This window comes from Scophthalmus maximus, chromosome 6 (assembly GCF_022379125.1).
Source record: "Scophthalmus maximus strain ysfricsl-2021 chromosome 6, ASM2237912v1, whole genome shotgun sequence".
Taxonomy (NCBI): domain Eukaryota; kingdom Metazoa; phylum Chordata; class Actinopteri; order Pleuronectiformes; family Scophthalmidae; genus Scophthalmus; species Scophthalmus maximus.
In genome coordinates, this window is record NC_061520.1 from 7,919,218 (window position 1) to 7,934,681 (window position 15,464).

At 45.6% G+C, this 15,464-nt stretch overlaps 1 protein-coding gene across 1 annotated transcript in view; it reads right to left on the minus strand.

The window, feature by feature from the left end:
• Positions 1–1,160: 1,160 nt before the first annotated feature.
• The window catches only part of LOC118309898 (cadherin-22-like), a 134,019-nt gene continuing 119,715 nt past the window's right edge, over positions 1,161–15,464 (minus strand). Inside the window, exons 11-14 of the mRNA XM_047332949.1 lie at positions 11,307–11,424; positions 8,279–8,428; positions 7,847–7,948; positions 1,161–3,026 (exon numbers count right to left, since the gene is read on the minus strand). Of these exons, the coding sequence (XP_047188905.1) occupies positions 2,497–3,026; positions 7,847–7,948; positions 8,279–8,428; positions 11,307–11,424 (900 nt within the window). The 3' untranslated portion in view covers positions 1,161–2,496. The remainder of the gene's footprint in view (positions 3,027–7,846; positions 7,949–8,278; positions 8,429–11,306; positions 11,425–15,464) is intronic.

The window sequence follows — 15,464 nt, forward strand, 5'->3', positions numbered from 1 at the left end:
AAAAAAACGGACTCCAGAGTGACCAGAGAAGCTTTTTACCCCCTGAACATTTAACCTCAGCATTAGTCACATGAGCTGCGAGTAACCCCGGGTGACATCGTCTTGTACAGAGTTTTATTTTGAAGGCCGACACGTATTCACCCCTGCCTGTATGACGCTGACCTATTTGTGTGTATCCACCCAGACCATGACATTTGCTTGTCAATTAGCAAACGCTCTTAGGCTAAAGGCTATGCTTGATAATGGATGGCCAAGTCGCATGAACAAATACGGAAGCAGTAGAGTTCAATAGAGTATGACAAGCATATTTGTAAAAACAGTAACATAAAATGGGATTCCAATTGTGAAATCCATCTACATTTCAACTTTAAACTAAATTACATTTTGTTCCGGAATATTCATCCGTATAATTGGTCAATTATTCATATAATTGATGACAATAAGTAAAAAGCCTGAAATGCTGCGACTGCAACACCACGAAGTCCAGCTGTGCGGCTAATCTGCCAATTCTGGCAACACCCCTGTGCTGCAATACTTTCTCTTTTTTTTTTAAGTTGCTGCCACTTCAGCTATGTGGGAGAACACCAAAAGTCTGGAAACAGTGATAGATCATTTATGTTTGAAACACAGTTCAATGTCGCCCTTCGGCAAACAATTAGCTGCTAGTGACACGCAAAAAAGAAAAGGATGACATTGTCTTTGAAACCCGGTTATGAAAGCAATTGAATGCGAGCGGCCAGCCACCGTCTGACTGGCCATTTCAGCGGCAGATCATAAAGATGAAAGCAACTTCGTATGCCTCGGCATCCTCTGGTGACTACGACAATTACTGCAGTTTGGCAGCAGGGAGACAGGAGGGAGCCGCACCGAGAGCGGAGTCTTTGTTCGGCTCTGGCCTGTCACACGGTCCGTTTGTTTCCGTCGAGGACTGTTCTCTGGATCTACCCCTGGTGTAAACACAAACCTGCTCCGCCGTCATTCATAATTCAGGGGACGTCTTCAGCATACAAGTGGCAAACAACAGTTAGTCACATGGATGCTCCATTTACTTCACCTTCCTGATTGCATTCACTGAATAATTCACTAATTCACATCATGAGATGTACGGGTTTTGGGGGTTTTTTTACCAAAAAAATTAAATATTTATTTGTTTCAATCTTTTCTTTAATTTTCCGATACATTTTTGTTCAAGTTAAGGTCAACATTGAATAGGTTGTGGATAACAGGTGGATCTGACCAGTCCATTAATCCCGCGTGACCCCTTAAACCTTTTCCCCTCACAATTAGACACAGCCATTACAGTATGTTGCCACGAGTGCCCACCCCCTCGCCCCCCCGAAAACAAGGAAATAAAATATCAAAAGGATAATCAAACGTCTCAGGATATAAAATGAATTGAACATATTGTACACATTCACGCACAACTCCGGAATGACGACTGGCCACCAGCCAATTCCATGAAACAGTCTTTTTCGATTAATCTTCAATCACCGCTGCGGTTTGTGCCTTATTGCCTTACAAATGGCTGTGGGGAGGGTGAGAAAAGAAACTGTTAACACACACATTTTTCTCAGTTTGTGAGCTTCAAAAAAAAAAAAAAACCTTCTTAATCACTAAAATACAGCAACAAAGTATGTCAGTCTCCACCATTTAGACTGAACTGGCTGCTCCTGCGGTTTCTTTTCACTGCATCTGTTCCCTCTTTCCATTTGCCACCGGAGTTCTTAAATTGGTTATTTTACAAAAGTGGTCATAGAAAATGAATACAAATATTTTCCAGAAAGTAATTTTTATATGACCCAGGCTGACATTTCTTGACCAGCATTATGTAAGGTCCTCTGCCCCCGCCTGCCTTTCTTTTCTTCTGTGTTCTCTCTCATTCCTTTTTTTATTATATTTTTTTTTGTCAATAATGTCCTCGTCTCTCCCCATTTGCTTCAGCACTCCGGCAGAGCTCACCGCCGCAGTCGTCATGATGACAAGGCTGTAAATAAATAAATACATACATAAAAACAAATAAATACATAAATATTTTCTCCTTAAATAAATACATGTTTGTCAAAGACCGTTTGCCGTGACGTGTTCTTTTTCTTTTCAGTCTCTTAGATTAAAATAAGGATCTTCATTTATGGTTTAGGAGAGGAAAAGAGTCCTCCCTTTACTCATGCCTAAGCGGCAGTTTTCGGTGTGAGTGGATATCTCTCTTTCATTCCACTTTGTCGTATCGTCACCGGAGCTCTCATGTTTGAGTCTGAAACCTCACAAAAACCAAATCAGAAGAGCGTTAAAAAATAACTTGAGTTCAAACTCTGACACTCTGAACTTCCTTCCGAGGAGATAAAGAAGCTGTGCTCTGTTTCAAGGAGTACACAGTGCTGGCTCTGATGAACTCCATCGAGTGCCAGAGGGGGGAGAAGGGGAGGCAGAGCAGGAGGAGGAGGAGGAGGAGGAAGGAGAGGGAGTTTACGTGTGTCTCTCTGCTCAGGAGAAGCTGTGCTAGGATCCCTCCTCCTCTGGGTTTCCTGGAGCGTAATAGCCCGCCAGTTGCCTGAAACGCGGTCCCCAGTCGCTGAGGTAGGAGAAATCCTGCTCCGAGGCGGTAGACAGCGTGTGGATGGAGCTGAGCGAGAGTGCCGGCGAACTGCTGCCCTCGAAGGCGTACGTCTGGAAGGAGTCGTACGGCGGCACCGACAAGTCGGCGTCGGCCTGCTCCACCTTCTTTCGGATGTAGCCCTTGAATTGGGAGAAGTCCGCCATCGCTGCCGCGGGTCCCTCCGCACCGCCGGCCACTCGGCTCGCCTGCACCCACTGTGGCAGTGGGCGAAGGTCCGGCCCAGGGTCACAGCTCTTGGCCTCGGGGAAGTCGTAGAGGTTCCTCAGGGCGCTCATGTCGTACGCCTGAGTGTCCTGCTCCCCTCCGCCCTCGTCATTGTACTTGATGACGTTGTCCCTCATGTCCTCCTCGTCCTCTGCCATCCTCTGGCCCTTCCGGTGGCGTTTCAGGGTCAGGATCAGCAAGACAAGGACTGATGGAGAAGGACACAGAGGAGGACAGAGAAAGATTCAAAGGCCGAGAATGTATTTCCACATGAACATTGAATACGTACAGGTAACTTGAATAAGTTCAAGAGGAAAAGCTTGCAAAGTGTCGGGGACATGACTTTTTCACAAAACAACGCGGAGGTACGAATTTGTCAGATAAAACGGAACAGCGGGATGAGATAAGAGCCAGGGTAAAGACAGGTTCCTATTTAAGGGATTTCATAAACTGTCATTACAGCAAGTGATTTGAAATCTGCAGCTTCAACTCTCACACAGTGCTGCTAGGTAGACAGGGATTACGAGTTGTCTGGCTGAGTTGAAAGAGCTTGCATGCAGACATGGTGTTCCTCTTCATCTTGCAGAGAACGTAACAATCCAGATTTAGGGGATTCGGTACAACCAGACTTACTAAAGAAAATAAATGTACTGAATGTGAAACACACGGTGCTGCACGTGATCTGAAGTTATCTTGCCTGAGAACATTTTCTAAACGCCACTGCAACTCTGTTTCACCTCTCAGGGCAAAGGCACAGCAGGGGGAAGATAATATATTATTAAGTTTTGCATTACAAATGCATGAACATTGATTTTTCACAATCCTGATTGCCTCGCCCAGGAATATGAATCAAACGGCCTAATGGAGACCAATCTGAATATCAATACTCATCCAAGTAGAATGAAATGTAGACTTAGTGGTTCCATCACTACTTAAGAGGCGGAGGCCAACAAAAAACAAAAGGTAAAGGAATGTCTCGGAAAATCTGGATCTGGATTCGGATTAAAACGGGGGAAACAATTGAGATGGATCACTGATACAGACTAATGAGAGAAAAGGAAAACAAAAGGTCTGTATGCAGTAGATAAATCAATGAGGCTTTAATTTCAGCTTAGTTATTTTAATTACTGCCAACATTTCTGATTAGGCAAGTCTCACTTAGCCCAGACACCCACGCCCTGACTTCATCCTCCCTCCTTGGGCCTGCAACCCTCCGTATGACACAGGGATTGATGTATGGTGAATACTCTCGAATGCAACCGTGCATCTAAATCGCAGACAGCACCTCTAATAATCCTGATAATAAATTATTAGATTGTTTGTGTCGCTGAAATTGTGCAGAGACTTACTTTAATCTATTATTATTCATTATCTCATTTTGAAGATTGCAGGTTGCATCTGGGGAAACGGGCCCTGATTCATTTGTTTACTTCTGTGCAAAAGAGAACGGATCGGGACAAATGGAGATGTTGCTGCATTGCAATTTTACAATATAATTCCAATCAGCAGAGTCACGGAGTACGTGCTTTTTGCTCATGAGTAACCCTTCGCACATGCAGACAAATGCTGAATCTTGGTTAGTCTAGGCTTATTAGGAATGAATTCCAGTGATAAAAATGTGGAAACCATGATGAGGAGTTGAACATATTTGCCCTCGGTTACATTGTTTTGTTCGGCAGCCGGATGTGTTTCCTGTGGCCAGTTAATGTGGAACCACAGACAAAATCCCCTTTTTTTTCTCGAGCAAAAGGATGCAAGTGAGGGGACATCTATAGATCGTTAACCAGTAGGCACCATGCATCTTCTGGAACCGATAACCTGTTGCCTATAACAAATGCCTACAAGCCCGCAGAGATAAAACGACTACCCATAATAATGGGGCCTGTGCTGTCGGTGTTGTTTGATGCTCTGCACCCACCAGGAAAGTCAAAATAGATCAATGTGAGGACATTATAGTGCTGTGTACAGGGAAATGTACACGTTAAAGCGCATGTATTAGTGTGCATGGAAAAAAGCCCATGGACGAATGTACACCTTCAAGGTGACCTTGAAACTCCATCTCTCAGCTTTGCTTTCATTTCCTCCCCCTGTACTCTTTCTTTCCCCTCAGCAAAGTGCAAACAAAGATTCGTTTCAGGCATATATTCTGTACAAATGACTTATTGCTGCACCTGGTAATTGTCATAAATCGCCTGAAAAATAACTTGTGGTCCTTTCCTGAAGAGCAGCGGCAGCAGAGAGAGCGAGCCTCGCTGATCCCGAAGGTGGATTTCATGCAGTATCTCTGACTGATCATGTACAAGTCATCCTTCTCCTACGTTGTTTGCTGGTCTCCGTTGGGAAAGACGTGCCTGCAACTATTGTGCTTATTCTTCTCTGCCATGAATGTGCTGAACTAATTGCCACTGGGTTGCAGGAAAAAAAACAGCCGTGGCTTCTGGCGCACACCGCCACGCAAATTAAACGGCCACTAAGACAATTACTCTAAATTCACACTAATGAGGAGAGTAACAGGAGGTAGAAAAACCTGATGTTATGAGCTCCCTCGTACGGGGCCAGTCAGCCGCATCATCAGCGAACAGCAGCGGAAAGGAGAATGTGGAAGATCAGCGTGAAGCAAAGACGATCGGATAACCTCCCAACAGCCTCCCTGACTGATGCGAGCGTCACTACCTATTAGGTGTTCGGATGCTTGAACTGGACGCCATCGAGAACCCATTTAACTTGGAGATTAGCACGCCTCAGGCAATCTTAATACAACACCGTGTACAGAGCTTACCTTTGTACGGAGCATATGTCGTCAACTGTGTATAGCTGCCTCCTATACATACAAAGCCGGTCCCCACGTGTACAGATGTTGTGAAGAGTGTTCCTGACAAGACGGTTAATTTACCCTTGGGCTGCGCTGGTTGCCCCCGCCCAGGAGTTCATCACGAGCAGATGGGAGGTAATTGGAATGGATGCATGCAGATGCTGCGGCGCAGTGGAATGGATTCATCACATCGGGCCCGCAAATGAACTGATGGAGGGACTGTTTGTTTGTAAGGTAATTAGGCAGAAATTTGTTTTCATTTTTCTCATCATCCAACAATTGATGTAATAGAGGTGGTCCAGCCTCCTGAGAGGGGGAGCTCCGGTTGGCTGGTTGGGCTGTCACTGTGTGTGTGTGTGTGTGTGTGTGTGTGTGTGTATAAGAAGACACGGTGCACACGATAATGGTGCTTAGAGCGAATGGATTGCATCGCAGTAAATCGGTGAAGAATGATTTACCTAAGCATGTGGATATGTGTTTAGCATGCTCGAGTAGATATGTACTAAAGTTGTGTGTGTGTGTGTGTGTGTGTGCGTGCATGCGTGCGGATATGGTAAATAAAGGGAGACGAAAAGGAAAGTATTGGGCAATGTGCAGACGATAAGATAACACTGAGATTTTTAACTGTCCACGTGGTGACTGGCAGAAGCCACGGGCCCTGACTTAGCCTGTACCTCAGTGCTTTCATGGGGCGGCATTCGGATCCACGTCCGATCTGTGTCAGTCACTCGAAAGTGGCACGGGTTTAGCAACGATTACAGTCACAGACACTGTTGTAATCCACACGGCCACTTTTCACCAATGGAATCAGAACAGCACGAAACATTAAAAGTACCAATCTTAAGCATAAGCATGTTGCTGGTGTTTATTTTCCAAAAATCTCAAAAAAACTAACAAATCTTTGCACCATGCAAGTCTGTTTTTGTTCAGCACAGGGTCTAGGTTTTAAAGGCCAAAAAATTGTTTTCTACTCAGGCCTTTGATGGCATGTCATGTGTCCCAGGATACCGAAAACACGATACACTGCAAAGAGTTTTTATTTTTTTTTATAGCCAGCAGAGGTTGCCTCAGATTTGTACATAACATTTTTGTTGAGGCTTTTAAAACCGATGATGAATAAATGATGCTCTGCTTTTGAACTCCCCTGCAGAAGACCGTTCGGTCAATGGAGACAGAGTTTTTTAACAGCCCTCATTAGTTTATCTCTTATAAAGAACCAGAAAGCAACGTTAGCCAACAGTTTAAAGCTGCCTACTGTCACACCGTCCGTCATTCGCTGCCTGCACAACGTGGAACGTGCAGAGGCAGGAGCGGAGGGGGGGGGGGGGACGGACGACAAAACAACATGACAGCCATGTCGTTTTTCTCGCCGTCACTGAGGAGTGGGATGCTGAGATGTGCAGGAGGGGGGAGAAGGGAGAAGCCAACTCATAAAAATTTCAAATACGACAATACCAAACCTCTTCGGTCCCTGAGAGGGTGAACATGTGCGCGCATGTGTGTGTTGTGTGCATGTGTGTCTGGGCTTATAAAAAAATCAAAAATAAAGGAATGTCTGGAAAGCTTTTCCTACTTAAAGCCCGCTGTTCCAGAGGGACACAAGTGCTGAGGCAGCTCTTCTTGCCCGTTCACTTTCTCTGACCCCCCACCACTTTGCCCCCGCTCACTCCATCTCCGTCTCTGTTCCGAGGATCAGAGTGGCTTTGGTATCATTCATAAGCCCAGGCATCATCTATTCTCCGGTCTTTAAACAAAATATTTTTTTCTCTCCCTTCTAATAAATGCAGCAACAAAATATCAAACAGGAAAGCCACTCACGAAAAGAGAGATGAAAAATGGACTGTTTTTTTTCTCTCTCTCTCTGTCATTCATCTTTGTTTTCTTCTGCCACTGCGTGTGCAATTTCATTCGTGAAATATAGATAACTTCTAAATGCGGTCCATCCATTAAAAGACACAAGCTTGGTTGCATGATCTCACGAGCAGAGGACATGGGAGTGGTATCTTTAGGTGCATCCCTCGGACTTGCCCGTTCTAATGGTACATCCCATCACTGAACTCCACGCTCCTGCTGGTCCTGCCGGAGTAGTTGAACTCGGCAGTGACCCAGAGCAGAGCAATGCTAATGAATTGTGCTTATCCGTCCATCTCGCCATCCATCACTCATCCATCCATTTATCCCTAATACGTCCACACATACGTACACACGGCACTTACCTATGAGGATGAGCATGCAGACCAGTAGTGCTATAAGTGCCCCAGGGCTGAGAGCGGCACTCATTACATAGGCCGTGGCATTGCAGGATTGGATGGCTCCTTCTGTGTTGTAAAAGAAAAGGAAAAAAAAGGAGGAGAAAAATGTTTTTCTGTGCATATTTAACACAGGCGAAGTGTAAAATGAGTAAGCACCGTGGTATCAAGGGAATGACATTTGTTTCATCGTGCAGACATTATATTTTCACCATAAGCTGATAAGAACTCTTTGCTGAGAGAAAAAAAAATGTCTCAATAAATATATATGTTCATAAAAAAAAAGAAAAACAATGTCACGCAGACGCACCGTTTGGTTGTGCTGGCGCTAACGCACGTGCGGGTGACAGTGATGATAATGTTGTGATGTGACAGTGCGGCTCCCGCAGCAGCTCTCACCTGTGTCGCAGCCGCAGACGTGAATGGTCAGGGTGCCCGTGGAGCTGAGAGAGGGAGGCCCGCTGTCAACCACCAGGATAGGCAGGAAGTACACATTCTGCTCATGGCGGTTGAAGCCTGACCGCTGGGTCCGGATGCCAGCTGTGTTGTCTGGGGTGGCGGGCGTGAGCGTAATGGCCGGGGGGTCGGGGGGTCGGATCAGAGAGACAAGGTAAAGTAGAGAATTGCACGTGAGCGACTTTCGAAGAACAAAACCTTTTTGTCTGCTCACTGGCGCGTGTTTTTATCACACCGCTTTAAAATTGATGAACTCTATCCAGCGAGGGCTTTTATCACCCCTTTTTTTGTCTCAACGCCCCGCGCACTCAAGACTGAACTGATCGAAGAAGTAGAAAAACCACAAGCGCTGCTCGTGCCTATTTGCTGTCACTAGAACGTCAGGGCGAGTCCTACTCATCAATATTTCACATTTGACAAGCTGTGATGTTTGCACTTTGATTCAAAGACAATAATTGACAATCCTTTAAGCAAATGTCCTTTAGGCAAATGTGCTCAAGCAATGAAGAAAAAGAAGAAGCACGGAATGAATCATTTCCCAGAATGCACAGTTCACGGACTCCAACTGACGGGCTGTCAGGTCAACGAGGGGTTAAATGACATCACCGCAAATGTGGACTGCTTTTGTCCGATTTCATTTTATGTAGCAAACAAAAAAAAAAAACAGGAGAGAAAATGAGTGAGAGAGCCACTGTTTGAAATTAAACTTCACTGGTTTATAGATGAGATCTCTGCCAGAGACGTAGATGAATGTAACATAGAATACAGGAGGAGGCTTTGACAAATAGAGTCACAGCGGCCTCGTGGGTGGACTCGCACAGAGGATTCCAAGCAATCCATCTCCAGAACATATATCACCATTATCCACGTCGCCCCAGAGCTCCTCTGGCACGTGTAGAACAATCTTCGTATTACCGTTCATGTACGGGAACGTTACACCCCGGAGTTTGTCATTTTGACTTTTACACGGCGGCGGCGGCGGCGGCGTCCAAGGCTGTCTGCCTCCTTAGAAATGTTCTCTCCAGACATGTGAATACATACAGACTGCGTCGTGTTTTGTAGTCACCTTAGTTTGTTAGTCATACTGTACTATATGGAATGCACATTCCGGACTTTCTTCAACTTCATATCACGTGACATTTCAATTCAAGCGGCAATTAGGGACATTGCATAGGTAACATTTTAGCATTGTGTGTGTGTGTGTGTGTGTGTGTGTGGAGCCTTTTCATCCTTGTGTGTCAAGGCTTGGAGACAGAGCCATGATAAGGAAAAGGAGAAGTGACAGATTGAAAGTGACAGGTTGACAAATGTGTCCATGAAAGGAGACACCGGAGTGGGAAAAAAAGAGGGATGGGAGGATAAAAAGTCTGTGTGGGGCTTTGTGTCTTTCAAAAATATCTATCTATCATGTTTTTATCTAAGCTTCTGGTCTGAGTAAAGTTTAGGTTAGGGTTAAGTATGCAAGAATGCATTAAGTAATTTGTTCTAACAATTAGTGTGCGTGTGTGTGTGTGTGTGTGTGTGTGTGTGCGTGAGTGTGTGTGTGTGTGTGTGTGTGTGTGTGCGTGTGGGGGGGGGTTACTATACATACATACATAAATCTGCACACACGCAATCTTAGGTCAAAGTGAAATTATAAAACAGAAGTAAAACACTGATCGCCTGCATGATGTTGTGGTGTGTGTTTGTGTATTTACGCTTTGTGTGAAGGGTGAAAAAGAAAAAGAAAAATACCGTGTGTATACTGTAAACAGTGTGTGTTTGCATATTACACAAGTCTTGGGTTTATTCGTTCATCCATGCACATGCACGCGAGCGGTTGAACCCCGCTGCCTCCACACGGTGACATTTTCCAAGCTCGGGCTGCTCCCCTGACATTTTCCCGGTGTCAGATCAATCTTGATTGAGCCAGATGTCACATTCACTTAGGTACACACTGTTAAACGTGGGATCTGCGAGCATGTTTGCCAAAACAAGGACGAGCATGTAGAAAAAAAAAAAGAAAAAAAAAAGAATTCTCTTCTCTTCTTGAAAGTCATAGCTGGGGAAGAGTGACTTTCATGTTTCCTTACATTGCGCAGATGTATACAAATGTGTTTCATACAGAAAAAGAATAACATTTTCATGACACTTGAGAGGATTATGAAAGCTGTTGACAACCTATTTGAGAGTTATCATGAAACTGTGTAGTGCTCGGTGAAGTCCTTTATGTCAAGGATAATGACATGTTTCATAAAATGCTATAAAACTGTTGGGGAAACAATGCTCAGCGTAGCGTCGCACTTCATACACTGAAGCACAATTTTCCAGACAAACTGTGTGACTTGCAGTACCAGAACAGGTGGCGTTTTATGGAGAGAGGAAAAATGTATTTTTAAACAATCTGCCTGATTATGAGGCAAATGCTGAATCACAGAATGCAGAATGCACAACAAAAACAACACTATTTTGCAATCACTACGGAAAAGTCTCCTGCCATTTCCAAAACCTTCTGGCGGCGTAGTCTGTGATCTGTCTCATGATAAAAAAAAATGTCAACCATCTGGCACGGGAGTGAGATAACTAAGACGCTGAAGTTACCGGTGAGTATTTTTGATGCGATAGTTTCACATTTTTGGATCAGCCGTCTATTAAACTTACTCCATACTGCCTTAAGGTCCACATTTGCAGAATGCCCTCAAGCATTCCACCAGACTGTCTAGACCGCCAGTCGCTCTGGGATCACACTAAACTCCTCCAGCACCTTACGGGCTTCATCGCGATCTTGATCATTTCTCATTCGGCCACGGTTGCACTGTAATTATGCACATTTAAAATGTGCACACAATGACAAAGAGGATGGAGAATAAGACTTGACAATATAGTTTCTTCCACCCGCCCCCAAAAAAATTAAATCATGCTGATAATGCTACAAGCTACTCAAATACTCCTCTTCACCTATAACCCCAATATAGGACCTATGGCCTCTCACCTTTGACATCCCACAGGGTGAAGTGTCGATTGCTGGAGGCCTCAGGGGCCAGGGTGAAGTAGAAGCGGTGTCCAGTTTGCGGCTCGTCTCTATCCACCACACTGATGGTGTGGATTAGCTGAGGAAAAAAACAGAAAAGAAAAACTCAGTGGGAACTGCACAAACAAAAGCCCTTTACATTTCAAATGCCTCTTTCGTGAAGGAGGGACTGAGGCTGAGATGCAACAGACGCAGAAGGTTTCCCAGAAGTCCAGTTTGAAGGGGGAGCAGTCTGAACGACATCTTCACTCATTTGCCCAGAAAGTCGCCACGGCAACACAAAGATGTCTTGATGCGAGAAACATTTTTAAAAATGTCTCATTGAAAAGCTTTTCCTGTTGTTTTTCCCAACAGAAGAGGACCGAGATATTCTGTGCGGCTGCCACGTTTGACTCTAAGAAGGACACAAGGGGAACACGCTAATGGTGTAGTGGAACGGAAAGAAAGACACTCGGCAAGGCAAAAATAGTAATCCGCGTTCAAAGATAAAAACGCAACTATGATCCAATTTCGGGAACTTTGTGCGGACACAATGGGGTGAGATAGGATCCGGTGTGAGCCGAACAGCTTCAACCAGTCCCAGGGGAGAAGCTTTTCACCTTCACGCAGGCCTCTCGGTGACAATTCAACCTCCTCTCATCCTGTTGCTGCGCCGCTCGCATTAAACCGCGAGCTGATGAATGACGGTTTCTCGTCGCGCTCCGTCCTCTTGTGTTTCCGCCGCTGGCACACGATGGACCGGCCCACACATTTCTTATTTGTTTGGGGTTCCCTTCACCTTTGTCTACACTACAGCATACTCTCACGGAAAAAAAAAGGAGAAAATTGACTCCGCAACGAAGCTGAATAAACACGTTGCTGAAAATATGCCTTGCAGTACAAACACCTAGTTGGCTGGACTTACTTAACCTCCACCGAGGAGGTGACGTTATGTTTCCTTGTTTCTTTGTTTGTTTGTCAAGCAGGATTTGGCAAAAACTACTGAACAAACGTCCACAGAAATTGGTGGTACAAAGATTTTATATATATATATATATATATATATATATATATATATATATATATATATATATATATATATGTATATTGCACGTAGGTTCTTCCATCAACATTTAGTAAGCATACTGTATATTATAAGACGGGGTAAATAAAACTCAAAATCATGGTCAAAACCCCAGACTCATTGAACCGCCTGGCAGCGGAACAAGAGATGTCGCTTCTGAGCGAGCCTACACAGTTCAACTCTCCTGGCACCAAGACGTCGTCAGGTTATGACGGCATTACGGGTGACTCGCGGGCCAGCGAGCTCCCGATTCCTGCATGCGCTGGGACAGCGGGACGCACCGACGACGTAAGCGGCGGGCTGTGACAGCGGGGAGCAGTAAACTCCCTTTGTGATGTGGTGCTACATTCTGTGGTCTTTTTGTCTTAAAGCTGTCCTCGTGCAAAGTAAAGGAGTAAACACCCGAGAGGTGATCCAACGACGTGTTTTTAATCATGCGTCAGTTTCTCCGAAAATCGAACACGCAGTCGCAAAAGCGGTCCGATAGTGATAGGTTTTTTTTTGCGGCTTGGAATATTATACCAAGAGCTTGACATTTATATTCTTGTCGATGATCCCCGGAATCATTTTGTTTTGTTGATTTTTTCCAACGAGTACCTGCTGCTGCAGGGGCTGGTTCCGGCCACCTACAGCCCTGTGGAAAATATCATCTGCATCTGTTTGAGTATCTGTTGGCGTAACATGCTGCACGACGAGCACAAATTCGCCAGGGCTTTTTTTTTCGTCTTTTCCGTCGGGACACCCCGCGCACGGGGGAATATTTCACTGGTTAGGAATCAGCGGAGGCGGAGACACACACACACACACATGACAAACAACCCCCAAGAAGCGAGACATCTCTCGGGACGATAAGAGCAAGATGTTCAACGGCTGTGACTCCTTCTGTCTGGTCTCACAAAAGCTTGTGATTGTCAGGTGAGATTGGGGCCGAATAAACTGAACCACTACTCAGTCGTTACAGCGGCCGTCTCCTCTTTAACAGGCTGAATACTTTTTGGGATAAAAACCTTGGCTTTATTTTTCCGGCCTGAACTCTTCCTCTGTCGCTCTTTTTTTCTCTTCCACCCCTCTATGCATCACTGTGGTTTCCCTCCTCCACAGTATCCCTCTGTCCTTTTTCGTCCTTTCCAGGAGAAATGCGTGCCTTGTTCATCGCTCGACTGCAAGTTGGCCAATCCGACAATAATTCACCTTTCCGTCGCGCTTTATTACGTGATGTTTTAAGTTCACGTTGCCTCTCGCCTGTGCTGCAGCCTCATTCGCCCATGGCGCTGCACAAAATTCTCTATCATGAGCCTGAGCGGAGTCGACGCATTGCTGTGACTTTAGCTACCGCTGAGCACACTTCCGGGGCCTTGTGTACCTTTCACAATAAACCACTCCGCCGCTCTGCTGTTTCATCACAGAACAGGCTTAGTCATACCCCCAGCTCAGAGGGTCAGGGAGCCTGTTTGGGATAATATGGCTTACTTTGTAATTACAAAATGCCGCGGCCTAATTTCAGGGTAAATCACACGCTGCTTCCTTAGCGCCCTGCGGAATATTCCGCACGCGAGAAAAACACAGAAGCACATGGAAATGAGGCAGGAATCACAGCCTGAAATTCCTACAAAGGTCACTAAATAAGGAAGGAAAGAAAATATCCTTTCATGACATGTCAAATCTGAGCCGTGGTTCCAGATTGAGGTTTAAATTCTTACCGACAAATTACAATTCATGTCATGCCAAGCAATGATGCAGCTCGCCAAGTAGATTATATCAATTCCGCAACTCAGGTGCGTTTACGGTACCAAATATACTCAAAGTCGGGCAAACAAAACCAGTCTGCTGATGGATACGAGCTGCACACACACCGTTCAGCGTGTGTGACGCGACACACAACCGCTCGTAGTTGGAGCTGACTCAGTAAGACCTGAACCATGCCTTGGTTGTGCTGCTATACCTCTAGACTGCTTCTCATGGAACTCCCACGATGCACTGGGCACCCCACCTCCATGTTTAAACACGACAGTCTCTTCTCCATCCCTTCTGCTCGAGGTTTTTCCTGTTAAAAGGATGCTTTTTTTTCCCTTCTCTCTCTCCACCGGCGCCTTGTGCTTGCACATTGAGAGAACTGTCGGGTTTCTCTCTATTATATGGGGAGGTCTCGACCTTGCCCTGAAAAGTGCCTTGAGATAATGTACTCTGTGATTTGGCACTGCACAAATAAAATCCAATTGAATTGAATGGCTGCTTCCTAGCATCAAGGTGCATCAACGCTCCGGGAAACGCAGCGAATCCGTCGCCTTTCTTGGGACAAATAATAAACCTGACCGCGGCTCTTTGACGTACTCTATCTGTGTGGTCGGCCAGCAGGGGGATTTTGGGATCAAAAGGCATGGCTGGTGTGCGCTTCTCGTCGTGGTCGAGGTTATATCACGCCACCATTCGCTTTGGATCCGAGCATTACCTGTCGGGAGACCTGCCACACTGCTGGTCACGCAGGGCAATGATCACTGTGAACAGAAGGTTTGCTTGTAGGGTAGCTTTTTCTGGACAAGTGTGACTCGGGCTCACAACCCTTTCATTTCATGGAGATGTATTTGTCCTTTGTAGGAGTCCGCCGTTATTTTCCATTGCGTCCGACGGACACGTGTTTGTTCTCAGACATAGAGGCAAACACGCTCAGATGAGATCGGTGGGGGAAAAGATTGTGTGCCGTATACCAGAACAGGCCCGATCTTATCTTCTCATCATTCTGTCCCTCTCAAGTCGGAGGGTAAGAGAATAATGAGCAAAGAGAAGAAAAACCACGGGCAAAAGCTCTATTATCAACCCATTTCTTTGAAGAAATATGAAGAGCGGTGAAGATGTAATAAGTGAACCGTGACGCGCGTTCTGTGACTGTGCCCTCAGCGGGGGGGGGGGGGGGGGGGGGGGGGGGGGGGTGACGGGGACTCTCAGGCGGCGACTGCTGAGGGAGAGGGAGAGGGAAGTGAGAGAGGGAAACGAGAGCGAGCGTGTGGGAGTTTATTGAGCAGCTAGCGAAGCTCCCTCAAGCACAATCACCTAATTAG